This window comes from Salvelinus fontinalis, chromosome 33 (genome assembly GCF_029448725.1).
Source record: "Salvelinus fontinalis isolate EN_2023a chromosome 33, ASM2944872v1, whole genome shotgun sequence".
Lineage (NCBI taxonomy): Eukaryota > Metazoa > Chordata > Actinopteri > Salmoniformes > Salmonidae > Salvelinus > Salvelinus fontinalis.
In genome coordinates this window covers 41,413,657-41,429,360 of record NC_074697.1, presented here as the reverse complement: position 1 = coordinate 41,429,360, position 15,704 = coordinate 41,413,657, and the positions used below count along the sequence as shown (strand labels likewise).

Sequence of the window (15,704 nt, the reverse complement as noted above, 5' to 3'; positions counted from 1 at the left end):
TAAGTTTGTTGAGTCTTTGTTTGGCAACATTATGAAAGGTTCTCAATTTTTTTGACTTGTAAAATAGGGACATAATTGGAAAATGCCATGGATACCCCCACTCTCAACTTAAACTGGTGACTAAACTAAGATTTGTTTACGGCAATGGTATTGCTGTTGTGATTAATTGTGTAGATTTGGGTACTGGTAGTTAGGAGTACGGCAAACACCTTATTTATTTTCTAGGAGACAGACTGAGTCAGTTAGGGTGGTGAAAGGGAAAGAGCCAGGGAGAGAGACTTCAGAGGACAGTGTCACAGCCACGGCAGGACCAAGTGTCACCCTTGTTGCCAGCAGCACCAGTATAGGGGACAGTGGCACAGCATTGTCCAGTTACCACAGTGATGGCACAAAACCATATCAGCCACACCCACAATTTATAGAACCGCAAACTCTTGCCAACAGAGTGTTGACGTTTCAAGAGAGATGGTTTCGCGATTTCCCCTGGCTACATTATAATCCATCAATAAAAGGAGTGTTGTGTTTTCACTGTAGCCAAGGGTTTTCAAGCCAGCCATCTTTTGGCCAAAGAGCTGATGCTGCCTTCATAAGTGCAGGATTTAGGAACTGGAGAAAAGGCATTGAAAAATTCACAGCACATCAAAATTGCCAAACCCACCGCCACTTTGTAATTGTAACAGCACACCAGCTAAATCCAATCAGTGTCCAGTTATGTCCAGCGCGTGGGGTAAACAGCAGGATGACGCAAGGCATTGCTTGATGAAAATTGTTAGTTCGGTGCGGCATATAGTAAGACAGGGACAAGCCTTTAGAGGCCACACGGATGACAGTGGGAATTTATACCAGATTTTGAAACTTAGGGCAGAAGAGGATGATCCCATTTTACTGAAGTGGTTAACAGAGCGTACCACAATGTACACAGGCCCAAAAGCACAGAATGAAATTCTGAACATCATGGCCAATAGTCATTCGAGGCATTGCAGCTGAGATTAGGTCTCTTCCGATTGTACAATTTTCATTAATTGTTGATGGTACTCAAGATGTCTCTGGTGCTGAACAGGAGAATGTCTGTCTGCGTTATGTTGACCATGACCATGTCCCTCACAAGGAGTTTATTGGGCTATACAGGGTGTCGGAGACAACAGGCGAGGGCATTGCGAAAGTGCCAACTGATGTGTTGTTGAGGAAACCCGCATACATATGCTCGGTTCTTTTGTTCAGTAGTGTGTATAGCAGTGGTTCTCAACCTTTTTGGGGTACTGGAACCCCTGCATATTTTGAGGCAAGGCAGGCAAGGTTTTGAGCGGTCCTCAGGGACCTCCACCCCCTCTATATTATATTAAAACTTACTGGAAACCTTGTGGTACTGACTACATTCATTACACTTTTTTATTTCACAGACCCCTTGCAATTAGTCCATGGACCCCTGTTTGAGAACCCATGGTGTAATTGATAGTTGTTCTTTTGTTTAGTAGTTTTCAGTACACTTACAAATGATTTATTTCATGTTATTTTATTTAAAATGGCATACTTTGTGCGACATACTTGTCCATAGCTGCTGTTTGAAGAGTTGAGACACTGACTGAGTTGAGACACTGACTGAGTTGAGACACTGACTGAGTTGAGACACTGACTGAGTTGAGACACTGACTGAGTTGAGACACTGGCTGAGTTGAGACACTGGCTGAGTTGAGACACTGGCTGAGTTGAGACACTGGCTGAGTTGAGACACTGGCTGAGTTGAGACACTGGCTGAGTTGAGACACTGAAGGATATTTTGTTTGATTTATTTGGGTTTTTCATTGAAGTAGTTATCTTGCTTTTAGAACTGTACTTATTTTAAGCTTTTTGTTCTTGCAAAGATATAGTAGACTCAGGCCAGGTGCACATATTTAATGACTACATTTACATTACATTTAAGTCATTTAGCAGACGCTCTTATCCAGAGCGACTTACAAGTACATACATTCATACTTTTTTTTGTACTGGCCCCCCGTGGGAAATGAACCCACAACCCTGGCGTTGCAAGCGCCATGCTCTACCAACTGAGCTACACGGGGCCCCACGGGGCCCCACGGGGACTATATAAATGTATCAGAAAAAGTCAAATTAAAAGGTCAATTCAATACGGAGACCAACTTTGTGATGGTTCTCAATGGAGATTCTTTTAGATGTGATCACACCATGTTCATTGTATTTATGAAAACTACACCCATACAGTGTACAGTACCATTGTCACCTACTGACCTTTCTTGATATTGCTGGTTGTAAGTACGAATACCTGCATACATACTGGACTGGTAAGGAGCACTGCTATAACTATTATTAGTAGTAGAATTATAATGATTTAAACATTTGAACAAGTTGGGAAAACCCTTCAGTTAACTACTGTACCTATCAATTATCCAGTTGTAGGAATTATGGTTCCTCAATATACATTTAACAACGTATGCTATGTGTTACAGCACTACTTTTGGTGTCCCCCTCAGGAATTGCTCTTGAGAAAATTTAATGTAATTGTCCCCTCCAAGGTTGATCTCAGATTTTCGCCCCTGGAGTTGATCAGATCAATTCATTTAACTGAGTGATGATGCCTGAGATGCACATTGCACCCAAGGGAGGTCAATATCAATTTACAGCAGAAACAAGAAGAAATCTATTGCCAGTTCACTGTATTTATAGACAAACGCCTAGATAGAAAGAGGACATATTTTAAAAGTAAATCAACAACTTGTGTTTAGTTATGTGTCTTCTTTGGATACATTGCACAGTATGAACCACTCACGGTCATCTCTTTGGAGTACAAGCGAGAACTGCTGCACCTCACCCTTTGAACTCTTGCATTTTCCACTTTTCCACTGGATCACTTTAAGTACAGAGCAGATAAAGTGAGACCCTGATTGCAGGAGTAGACTTGGACAGGATGGGGAGAAGGATGCTCTGTCTCTGTCCACTATTGAATAAGGATGACATCAGACATCACACACAACATATAGCAAAGTATAGTGTTTTGTTAAATAACTAGCACTCAATTGGATCAAACCAGAATTCAAAGTGACACTTCTCTGTGATACATAACCATGTGAGGGAGAATTCAGAGGGTGCGGGTTCATGTTGGGAATATATTACACACGCATTGGCCATTTCAACTTGTTCTGCACATACTTTGTTGTAATATAAAGATTACTTTGAATATTATTGTCGTCTACCCCCCACCTAGTTCCCATCTATATATTCTGAAAACTTCTTATGAGGTTGTACAACTACAACGACAAGGCGGCCAGGGGGCGTCGTCACAGGGAATCGAGTGCTCTTCTTAATCGCGCGGATTATCGGATGCAACCCTTTGTCGTCTGGACGGATCTTCGTTTCTATCTCAGACAAACACTGAATGTTCCACTACATGTTTCACTCCGTATCCATGGCATTGGCAATAACAGAGAATAAAGATTTGGGCTCCCTGTCCGATGTTCCAAAAAAACGCACATCGTGTGCATATGAAAGCAATCAAAAGTGATTTTCATGCGATATGGGAAAACCTATTTAAGCAAAGTAATTCTAAATCATTGCTTTAGATTGTGCTGAAATGGATTTGGGATTTACAGAGAGATTCAAATATATTAAGGGAAGGATCAAACGTAAGCATGGCATGCGCTCTTGGCGAGGTTGCTTCCATGGCACAATTGTAATTCCAAAATCGCCTATATTGCAATCATAGATTACATAAATGCAATATTGTATCCCAATCACTTACTTATGATCACATTGATATAATACAACATCTCATGTCAAATTTGTTCAAATGAATGTCAATAGTAAATTATTTTTTCCATCACATTTTGTCGTTGTGTTAGACTGGCAGGGACAGTTTAATGTCACTCAAGTAGCTAGGCCTAAAAACTTTTTCAAGTAATAAATAAATGTCTTACCTTCCATGCAAAATAAAACCAGCCAAGCAATCCATAGGTCCGAATTATGGAATTTCATCATGGTTCGTAACTACTTGGCAAGTCGTTTTGTGTGCCTTCTTGATTAAATAAATCGTTATTTCACAGTTTATTTGATGGAAAGTAACGGTCTCTCGAAACAGCATACATGAATACAGTCCCAATGGTTTACGCAATAATCAGATGCGTTTAATGTCGCAAAACAAAATGTTTAATTTTCTAAAAGTCGAAAGAGTAACAAAATGTTGCATCTCCTCATACCCTACCACCACCCCAAACCTTTGGTTCTTCTTAGTCGTCCTATCTTTTCGTTGTTCACTGTTATTTGTTTGTTGTTGGTCGCACACTCTCGCACTATTTTTTCTGCTGACAGCACTTGGTATTTTACCTTTAATTAATTTACGCACGTTTTGAAAATTGCCGGCAGTCTTGTTGTTGTAGATACACATTCACAGAAGACATGAAACAGTACACTTTCTTGGAGGGTAGTTGTTTCTTCTTGTACAAGGCTGGCCCATGTTTATCAACGGGAAACATGCACTCCTTTTCTGTACAGCATTCTATTTGGAACCTTGATCGAGAACTCGCCCGGGCTGTTGCCAGGAGACCAGTGACGCCGGTCTAGACAAGAGGTAGTAATGCCCCCCTCTGGTGTAAAAAAAAAGCAACTGTACCGCTGCCAGCTCCAAGCCTGCTCCAATGTGTACGGATGTAATACATTATGCATACAATGCAATGCACGTGCTGAATAAAAGCTAATATCAAGTAAATAAAGTCTATGTACTTGCCAGGATACCATTTATCTGGTTTATTGAAAGTTTTGTTTGATTGATTGCTCCAGCTTTCATGCACATCTTAATTCTGCAGAAGTGACAAGCTTTCCAGAAAGTTTAAGCCTAATTCAATTTCAAAAAGTTGTTTTCTGCATGCATGTAACAGCAAACCAACACTTTTGGTAGTTATTTTTCAAGCCCAACACAGTTGTCTTTGTCACCGCCGCCCATATTAGAGAGCCAGCAAACACAGAACAACAGCTCTCAAAGGGCTCTGTACTGTCAATGTCTTCTCTTGAACAAAAATGTGATCTCACCACAGCTCAACCAAAATACTTCCTGTGTCTCACTAAACACTGCATGCATACATAGAGCCTGAGCACTTCTGGTCCAAATATAGACTTATATTATTATGATATTTTTTTAATCTGTCAAGGCTTTGTAGACAAACATTTGATGAAAACTTTTTATCTTATTCAACTTTTTAGACTTGACTAATTAAAAATGTATGAGAGAAGAGGAGAAGGCGTGACAAGGGCCAGTGCTTCAACCACCTCTTCCGTACTGCCTGGGGTTGTTGGTAGCGTTTCCAAAGAATGCCTGTCACTCCTGACTTCAGGTACAATATCTACTCCTTAGGTTGTTTGATTTCTGATATACTGTTACCGTTTCATAGAACCCTGGCATATGTTATCAGATATGATTACTGTATCTTAAAAGCACCTCTAGTAACTGCCTTATGATTTGAGAAAGTATTAATATTGTAATTATTTCACCACTATGGCCTATTTATTGCCTTACCTCCCTTATCCTACCTCATTTGCACACACTGTATATAGACTTTTTCTATTGTATTATTGACTGCATGTTTGTTTATTCCATGTGTAACTCTGTGTTGTTGTTTGTGTCGCACTGCTTTGCATTATCTTGACCATGTCGCAGTTGTTAATGAGAACTTGTTCTCAACTAGCCTACCTGGTTATATAAAGGTGAAATAAAAAAAATTATAAAATAAATAAAATATAAACTCAGCAAAAAAAAAACGTCCCTTTTTCAGGACCCTGTCTTTCAAAGATAATTTGTAAAAATCCAATAACTTCACAGATCTTCGTTGTAAAGGGTTTAAACACTGTTTCCCATGCTTGTTCAATGAACCATAAACAATTAATGAACATGCACCTGTGGAACAGTCATTAAGACACTAACAGCTTACAGACGATAGGCAATTAAGGTCACAGTTATGAAAACTTAGGACACTAAAAAGGCCTTTCTACTGACTCTGAAAAACATCAAAAGAAAGGTCCCCAGGGTCCTTGCCCATCTGCGTGAGCATGCATTAGGCATACTGCAACGAGGCACGAGGACTGCAGATGTGGCCAGGGCAATAAATTGCAATGTCCGGACTGTGAGACGCCTAAGACAGCGCTGCAGGGAGACAGGACGGACAGCTGATCATCCTCGCAGTGGCAGACCACGTGTAACAACACCTGCACAGGATGAGTACATCCGAACATCACATCTGCGGGACAGGTACAGGATGGCAACAACAACTGCCCGAGTTACACCAGGAACGCACAATACCTCCATCAGTGCTCAGACTGTCCGCAATAGGCTGAGAGAGGCTGGACTGGGGGCTTGTAGGCCTGTTGTAAGGCAGGTACTCACCAGACATCACCAGCAACAACGTCGCCTATGGGCACAAACCCACCGTCGCTGGACCAGACAGGACTGGCAAAAAGTGCTCTTCACTGACAAGTCACGGTTTTGTCTCACTAGGGGTGATGGTCGGATTCGCGTTTATAGTTGAAGGAATGAGCATTACACCGAGGCCTGTACTCTGGAGTGGGATCGATTTGGAGGTGGAGGGTCCGTCATGGTCTGAGGCGGTGTGTCACAGCATCATCGGACTGAGCTTGTTGTCATTGCAGGCAATCTCAACGCTGTGCGTTACAGGGAAGACATCCTCCTCATGTGGTACCCTTCCTGCAGGCTCATCCTGACATGACCCTCCAGCATGACAATGCCACCAGCCATACTGATTGTTCTGTGCGTGATTTCTTGCAAGGCAGGAATGTCAGTGTTCTGCCATGGCCAACGAAGAGCCGGATCTCAATCCCATTGAACACGTCCGGGACCTGTTGGATCGGAGGGTGAGGGCAAGGTCCATTCCCCCCAGAAATGTCCGGGAATTTGCAGGTGCCTTGGTGGAAGAGTGGGGTAACATCTCACAGCAAGAACGGGCAAATCTGGTGCAGTCCATGAGATACACAGCATTACTTAATGCAGCTGGTGGCCACACCAGATACTGACTGTTGATTTTGACCCCCCCTTTGTTCAGGGACACATTCCATTTCTGTTAGTCACATGTGTGAAACTTGTTCAGTTTATGTCTGTTGTTGAATCTTATGTTCATTCAAATATTTACATGTTAAGTTTGCTGAAAATAAACGCAGTTGACAGTGAGGACGTTTCTTTTTTTGCTGAGTTTAGTAGCCAATACACCATATGAGCATACCATTTGTTTTTCATTTCATAAACCATGAAAGCATAAATGAAGTGACCATCTAGTTCTGCTGACAAGTTCACTAGAAAGACAGGCTGTAGATCTGTTAATTTCCCCTCCCATGCATCCCAACAGGAATACAGCCTAGTGTGAGAGGAGTTACCATACAGCAATAGCAGCATCCACACACTATTTATTTATTGATATATTTTGCAATTTTGCATTTTCTTTTTCCGCCCAGTATAAAAGATTAAGCATGTGAACAAATTCCGTATGTTAAATGTTTTAATTCCTCTTTCCCGACAACCCATGTTAGAGTTCAGGTCCACTTCAATATTGATGCCAGTGTTACGGAAACACTACCTGGCGTTGCTATGTCATGCATTTTGTGTACCCCAGTCTTATGCAGCTCTGCTTTTCCTAGTTAATTAATTCTATAAAAACTTACTCAAGGCCAGTGCACCTGCTCACTAAGTCCATTCAGGTTAGACAAGGAATGGACTGCCCTCTTAACTCTGCATAGTTGGAGTACAATACATATGTACTGAAGTAACATGCACAGTACCCATGTCCCACTCCTATCCCCTGTTGAGAAAACCTTTAGGTATATGCACCCTTATGCTTTTCATTCCAAACTAAGAACATTGAGGTTTCCCATAACTTGTGCTAAAATAAACAAAAGTGAATGCAATTCAATCTTCTGAACTGGACAATTTATCAAACAACTTCAACAAAGCAATTGAATTCAATCTATTAAATAAACATTGAATGAAGAACACCTCCCCCTTCTGGTGGACATTAGACTTTTTACTAGGGAGGAAAGAAGTGAAAAAAGGCTGACAATCACCATACATTCTGGTTGTTGTGTTATTTAATGTTCTGTTGTAAAACCACTACTTTACAGTCTGGCACATCAACACAGGATCAGGAACAAGGAAACAGTACACAGTAAATATCATGCAGGCAACATTGCAGTACAAAACATTGTAAGAGTTCACTGGCAGTAGCACTTCCTCATAGCACCAGAATCAGTGATGCTTCTTCTTGCCTTCATCCTAAAAATGACAAAAGACATACATTTAATAAAAGACAATCCTAGTGATTATGTACCACATTAAAGTGCCAGTATGAACCATTACATGTACTAATAATAAACACTTGTCTTGGGTGAAATATGCAGTCAGGCCCTGATGTGACTGTAGGGCAGGCAACACCTTTTTATTGCTTTCCTATCTGATCTGTTTTCACAGACACACCTAGTAACTCCGAGCATTCTTGTCCATTTCCTCTTTTACATTCAAGTAAGGCACGACCAAGGGTACAAGTCTTACTGTCTTGCCAATATACCTAGCGACAACAGATAACCATTACAGTAAGAGGTAGCATGAATAGACTGCTAAAGAAGATATTGGTTTCTAAAATGATGTTATACTAGCTGATAGTGTTTGGAACAACATGTGATAGTAGACGTTCTAAGTCTCAAGTGTTGTAAATGGCAACAACCACACCTACATAACTAGGGCGTTTAACCTGATAAAACTGCCACAACCACATAACTAGGGCGTTTAACCTGATAAAACTGCCACAACCACACCTACTTAACTAGGGCGTTTAACCTGATAAAACTGCCACAACTGGTATGACCTGCACAACCTCTATTGACTTACCCATCTTGATAGTAAGGAACCCTTGAACTAAAGGAGTGGTTGTCAACACGACTTTTTGGACCCCATTCTATAGCAGTCATATATTAACATTCTTTGGAACAATAATCACAACAAAAATAACAAATCAAGGCTAATGTGCACTACCTCATCGCTGCTGGACGAGGAAGATGATGACCCATCATCTTTGTCCTTATGCTCCTTGGGCTTCTTGTCTTTCTTCTTATGACCTTTGTCCTTCTTGTCACCATGTTTCTTGTCTTTATGTTCCTTAGACTTGTCTTTGTCCTCCTTACGGTCCTTCGATTTGTCATGGTCCTTACGGTCCTTCGATTTGTCATGGTCCTTTGATTTGTCCTTGGACACACACTGAAAGTTGGTATACAGTCAGAATAATTTGTATGCAGTGTGTGTATGATTGTCAGCATTAATTGCACACAAATTGCCATTCATGGCTGAAATACAATTGACACACTCATCAAGCAACTGGTTTAGGTAATGGTAACAGTATGTTTCTTACCTTATCCCCATCTTTGTCCTTCTTCTTCCCCCATCCAAATAGGGCATTCTGTTCCTGTCCAGAGGCATCATCCTTTTTCACCTGATCATCTTTACCCACAGCTGTGGAAAATAAGAGACAGGCAATGTAGGCTTAGTTATCTTTACATGAACAATCACAGCCTAATAAACTAACCAGAACATTTTCATTAAAATTATAGGTTACCATCCTCAATAGCAATAAATAGACAGTGGCACTATACGTTCTTCAACTGAAAGGACATAAGGCCTACACCTGTCCATGTTCAATTGCTAATCATGTCATTTATATAAGTCTTTCAGAGGCACATTTGCCTTCTTCCATTAATAATGTAAACATATTGCCTCAATTAAGGCAGTCTTTGGAGTAAAAGTTAAATGCATAATAGGTGTGAAGTTCATTCAATCAGCTCAAATAATAGGAACATTTTAGGCTCGCATCTCAGACTAATAACCACAAAATCAATTGAGAAATGCATACAATGTCGTTTCTGTATTCAGACAATATTTTAAAGTTGAATGGAATTATGATTCAAGAAATGAAGATTTACCTGAAGCCAAATCGAAATCCATTTTGTCTTGAGAGCACACGGCAGTAAAGACAACCAGCAATAGCAATGTTGCACCTTATAAACGGAAAAACACATGCAACGCACCTACCTACCTGTTGACCCCACCCCGCAACCACGTGACCAAAACACGTTCGTGTTGGTCAGAAGGCACAACACGGCATAAGGAGTTTTAAATGGAGGGACTATCTGATTTTGTCCAGTAACAATGATAATGTTAATGTTTTTTAACGGTTTTGAAAGAGCCCCTGATTGTGGAATTTACCTGGTGGAGTCTTAGTCCGGTAGCATGACGATTAAAACTAAATTATTCGGCTAATGTGTCGTCCGCTACATAGGCAAATTAGTCTGAGACTGCAATCACGAAGGGGGTTCGTTTATCTGTCCCGAAGAGTTTGAACCGGGTGAAACGTGATTGCTTTAGAACGGGGCTTCCTCCGGGGCGTGAGCCAGTGCCCAGCTCTGGCCGACCGCGAACACTGGCCAAAACAAACGTGACGTAGTCACGCACGTGTAGTAATGAGTAGGATTATGTCTTTTTACATGCAAAGGTAATTGCCTTTTATAACAATGCATTATCTGCCTTCCCAATGAAAACTAGTTTTGTAAATTCAAACATTTATTTCGAAAATATATAAATATATATTTTCTTCTGGATGATGGACCATGCTGCCTTATTGACCGCATGATTTGAGCCCAATGATGTGACGTCCGTGGGCCTACATAGGGTAGCGTTCGGCCAGAGCATGCAGAAATAAAAAAAATGCCAACCCTGAAGATGTCTATATTGGTCTGTTAAAACAGGACCAGTAAACATGTACAACCCAGCTTGTATGCGCCCGCCTGCCACAAGGAGTCACTGGAGTGCGATGGGAGAAAGCCATCTGGCCGGCTGGGATGCAGTCTCCAATCAAATCACATTTTATTTGTCACATGCACCGAATACAATTGGTGTAGACTTTACCGTGAGATGCTTACTTATGACCCCTATGCCAACAATACAGAGTTAAAGTGAGAATTGTTTTAAATATTTGCTAAATAAAAAAAGGAAAATAGGAACACAGTAAAATAACAATAACGATGCTATTTACAAAGAGTAACAGTACTGAGTCAATGTGCAGGGGTACAGGTAGTTGAGGTAATTTAGGCAATGTGTACAGGTAGGGTTAAGTGTCTAGACAATCAGGATAGAAAATAAACACAGTAGCAGCAGCACGTGTGTCTATGTGTGAGTGTTGCATCAATATGCACGTGTGTGTGTGTTTTGTGTGTGTGAGCGTTTGTAGTGTGTGTATGTGTGTGTTGGGAGTGTCAGCGTAGTATGTGTGAATGTGTGGGTAGAATCTAGTGAGTGTGCATAGAGCCAGTGCAAAAAAAGGGGGTCAATGTAAATAGTCTGGGTAGCCATTTGATTAGCTGTTCAATAGTCTTATGGCTTGGGGGTAGAAGATGTTCAGGAGCCAGACTTGGCTCTCTGGTACCGCTTGCTGTGCGGTAGCAGAGAGAACAGTCTATGACTGGGTGGCTAAAGTCTTTATCAATTTGAGGGCCTTCCTCTGACACCGCCTGGTATATCAATCAAATTTCAGTCAATCAAATGTATTTATAAAGCCCTTTTTACATCAGCCGATGTCACAAACTGAATACAGAAACCCAGCCTAAAACCCCAAACAACAAGCAATGCAGATGTAGAAGCACAGTGGCTAGGAAAAACTCCCTAGAAAGGCAGGAACCTAGGAAGAAACCTAGAGAGGAACCAGGCTATTAGGGGTGGCCAGTCCTCTTCTGGCTGTGCCGGGTGGAGATTATAACAGAACATGTGTAACGGATGTGAAATGGCTAGCTAGTTAGCGGGTACGCGCTAATAGCGTTTCAATCAGTTACGTCACTTGCTCTGAAACCTAGAAGTAGTTTTGCCCCTTGCTCTGCAAGGGCCGCGGCTTTTGTGGAGCGATGGGTAACGATGCTTCGTGGGCGACCGTTGTTGATGTGTGCAGAAGGTCCCTGATTCGCGCCCGTGTCGGGGCGAGGGGACGGTTTAAAGTTATACTGTTACACATGGCCAAGATGTTCAAATGTTCATAGATGACCAGTAGGGTCAACTAATAATAATCACAGTGGTTGTAGAGGGTGCAACAGGTCAGCACCTCAGGAGTAAATGTCAGTTGGCTTTTCATAGCCGATCATTCAGAGTTAGAGACAGCAGGTGCGGTAGAGAGAGAGAGTCAAAAACAGCAGGTCCGGGACAAGGTAGCACGTCCGGTGATCAGGTCAGGATTCCATAGCCGCAGGCAGAACAGTTGAAACTGGAGTAGTAGCACGACCAGGTGGACTGGGGACAGCAAGGAGTCATCAGGCCAGGTAGTCCTGAGGCATGGTCCTAGGGGCTCAGGTTCTCCGAGAGAAGAGAGAAAGAGAGAGAGAGAATTAGAGGGAGCATACTTAAATTCACACAGGACACCGGATAAGACAGGAGAAATACTCCAGATATAACAGACTGACCCTAGCCCCCCGACACAAACTATTGCAGCATAATTACTGGAGGCTGAGACAGGAGGGGTCGTGAGACACTGTGGCACTGTGGCACTGTGGACAGGGCCAACCAGGCAGGATATAACCCCACCCACTTTGCCAAAGCACAGCCCCCACACCACTAGAAGGATATCTTCAAACCACCAACTTACTACCCTGAGACAAGGCCGAGTATAGCCAACAAAGATCTAGAGGTCCTGGATGACAGGGAGCTCGGCCCCAGTGATGTACTGGGCCATACACTCTACACTCTGTAGAGACTTACTGTCAGATGCCAAGCGGTTGCCATAACAAGCAGGGATGCAGCCAGTCAAGATGCTCTCAATGGTGCAGCTGTAAAACTTTTTGAGGATCTGAGGGCCCCCAGCCGTGACAATCGGTGGGGGGATTGCCTAAGCTAGGGGAGGCGTACCTCTAGGAATCTTAATTGCACAAAGCCTATTATTTGGCAGGGAATACTATTTGTAGATCAGTGATTCTACACTTCACTTTGCTCAAGCTGATCCTCTCCAACATAAATGGAAGTTGTAGCTAAAAATGGGTCAATTAGGGGCAGTTAAAGGGAAAAATCAATGAAACCAACCATGGAAGTATGTTTAACAAACCTGGGGGTTAATAGACCAATAAGAAAGGGAGTTCCAAACCTTTTTGCCAATAACAGCTAATGTTCAGTTTTCCCCTCCCCACTCAGACCACTCCCAGACAGTCGTAGCAAAATTCTTGCTTGAGAAATTGCTCTTTGCTAAGAAGCTATTTTTGTTTATTTTTGACCATTCTGTTTGAAAACAATCACAGTAAGGTACTTCATTGTTAAAAAGGAGCTGGGTTGGTTAAGAAACTATTTGACCGAAGGGGTATACTACGAAGCAAGCTAGATCTACTCAGGGTTTTCTAAAGCTAGCCAGCTTCAGTTAGTTTCCCATTCCAGTTCAGAGTTTATCCATAGTACGATGGTGGATATTGCTCCTCTGCCTGCCGCTAACTCTAGCAGGCTTGTAACTGCACGTGCATGTCGCATGTGGCTAGTCGAACGCCAAACTCTTCATTGAGACAACACTGAAACATCAATCCATGTGCCACATTTTCATTTGTGCCGAAATCAAAATGAAAGAAAATGTATCTTTCAAATTCAGCAGGTTAGGGTGTGAAATAGGCTTTTAGAAGTGTCGTCTTTATTTGACTACTTATCGTTAATGCCGCCTTTGGTGTGCTTATCAATGCACAGCACCTTTTTCCCACTCTTATCGATAAAAGTTTCACTGTGTGAAGTATCAAATTAATTTGTCATTACTAAATGTGTAAGGTATTTTAACATGACAATTCTTAACACACAAAACACATTTGATTAATATTTCAATGAAATTAAATCACATTTTATTTGTCACATAAACGTTTAGCAGATGTTATTGCAGGTGTAGCGAAATGCTTGTGTTTCTAGCTCCAACAGTGCAGTATTATCTAACAATTCACAACAACACACACAATACACACAACCTAAAAGTAAAACGTAATTAAGGAATATATAAATATTAGGATGAGCAGTGTTGGCGTGGCATAAACTAAAATACAGAAGAATGGAATAGGGTATATACACTACCGTTCAAAGGTTTGGGGTCACTTAAAAATGTCCTTGTTTTCCATGAAAACATACATGAAATGATTTGCAAAATTAATAGGAAATATAGTCAAAGGTTATAAATAATGATTTTTAATTCAAATGATAATTGTGTCCTTCAAACTTTGCTTTCGTTAAAGAATCCTCCATTTGCAGCAATTATGGCCTTGCAGACCTTTGGCATTCTAGTTGTCAATTTGTTGAGGTAATCTGAAGAGATTTCACCCCATGCTTCCTAAAGCACTTCTTACGTACCATACGGTAAAGCTGCTTCCACAACAGCTGAAAAAGGTTGAGATCCGGTGACTGTGCTGGCCACTCCATTATAGACAGAATACCAGCTGACTGCTTCTTCCCTAAATAGTTCTTGCAATAGTTTGGAAATAGTTTAGAGCGTTTCTTTGGTTCATTGTCCTGTTGTGGGAGGAAATTAGCTCCAATTAAGCGCCGTCCACAGGGTATGGCATGGCGTTGCAAAATGGAGTGAAAGCCTTCCTTCTTCAAGATCCCTTTTACCCTGTACAAATCTACCACTTTACCACCACCAAAGCATCCCCAGATCATCACATTGCCTCCACCATGCTTGACAGATGGCGTCAAGCACTCTTCCAGCATCGTAAAAATGTTTCTGCGTCTCACGAATGTTCTTCTTTGTGATCCGAATACCTCAAACTTAGATTAGTCTGTCCATAACACTTTTTTCCAATCTTCCTCTGTCCAGTGTCTGTGTTCTTTTGCCCATCTTACTCTTTTCTTTTTATTGACCAGTCTGAGATTTGTCTTTTTCTTTGCAACTCTGCCTAGGAGGCCAGCATTCCAGAGTTGCCTCTTCACTGTTGACGTTGAGACTGGTATTTTGCGGGTACTATTTAATGAAGCTGCAAGTTGAGCACTTGTGAGGTGTCTGTTTCTCAAACTAGACACTCTAATGCACTTGTACTCTTGCTCAGTTGTGCACTGGGGCCCCCCACTCCTCTTTCTAACCCCTGGTTCCTCTCTAGGTTTTGGCCTTTCTAAGGAGTTTTTCCTAGCCACCGTGCTTCTACACCTGCATTGCTTGCTGTTTGGGGTTTTAGGCTGGGTTTCTGTTCAGCACTTTGAGATATCAGCTGATGTAAGAGGGGCTAAATAAATACATTTGATTTGATTTGGTTAGAGACAGTTTGCGCTGTTCTGTGAAGCTGTAAACAGCGTTGTACGAGATCTTCAGTTTCTTGGCAATTTCTCGCATGGAATTGCCATCATTTCTCAGAACAAGAATAGACTGACGAGTTTCAGAAGAAAGGTATTTATTTCTGGCCATTTTGAGCCTGTAATCGAACCTACAAATGCTGATGCTCCAGACACTCAACTAGTCTAAAGAAGGCCAATTTTATTGCTTCTTTAATCAGGACAACAGTTTTCAGCTGTGCTAACATAATTGCAAAAGGATTTTCTAATGAACAATTAGCCTTTTAAAATTATAAACCTGGATTAGCTAACACAACGTGCAATTGGAACACAGGAGTGATGGTTGCTGATAATGGGCCTCTGTACGCCTATGTAGATATTCTATTAAAAATCA

At 41.6% G+C, this 15,704-nt stretch overlaps 2 protein-coding genes across 4 annotated transcripts in view; both read right to left on the bottom strand.

Annotated features, from left to right (window-relative positions):
- Positions 1-4,567, bottom strand: part of LOC129832310 (immunoglobulin superfamily member 11-like) — a 121,986-nt gene extending 117,419 nt beyond the window's left edge. For both annotated transcript variants that reach the window (XM_055896278.1, XM_055896279.1), the window contains exon 1: positions 3,930-4,567. In XM_055896278.1, coding sequence (XP_055752253.1) covers positions 3,930-3,990 — 61 coding nt within the window. In that variant the 5' untranslated portion in view covers positions 3,991-4,567. The remainder of the gene's footprint in view (positions 1-3,929) is intronic.
- Positions 4,568-8,076: 3,509 nt separating this feature from the next.
- On the bottom strand, positions 8,077-10,222 carry LOC129831552 (putative uncharacterized protein DDB_G0292636). Of its 2 annotated transcripts, none has more exons than XM_055894915.1 (4): positions 9,976-10,222; positions 9,408-9,508; positions 9,035-9,244; positions 8,077-8,278 (listed from the first exon to the last, which is right to left on the bottom strand). In XM_055894915.1, the coding sequence occupies exons 1-4, from the start codon at positions 9,995-9,997 to the stop codon at positions 8,252-8,254; spliced, it is 360 nt and encodes a 119-aa protein (XP_055750890.1). In that variant the 5' UTR covers positions 9,998-10,222; the 3' UTR covers positions 8,077-8,251. The 2 variants fall into 2 exon arrangements, with proteins under 2 accessions (XP_055750890.1, XP_055750889.1); XM_055894914.1 differs by having other exon boundaries at positions 9,035-9,256; positions 9,976-10,206.
- Positions 10,223-15,704: the final 5,482 nt, after the last annotated feature.

What these genes read in the sequence shown, in the direction of transcription:
- LOC129831552 (XM_055894914.1), bottom strand. Translation starts at nt 9,997, where the DNA reads ATGGATTTCGATTTGGCTTCAG. An exon ending in GGATTTCGATTTGGCTTCAG is followed by an intron (nt 9,509 to 9,975) that starts GTAAATCTTCAT and finishes TATTTTCCACAG; the next exon opens with CTGTGGGTAAAGATGATCAG. An exon ending in CCTCGTCCAGCAGCGATGAG is followed by an intron (nt 8,279 to 9,034) that starts GTAGTGCACATT and finishes TGTCATTTTTAG; the next exon opens with GATGAAGGCAAGAAGAAGCA.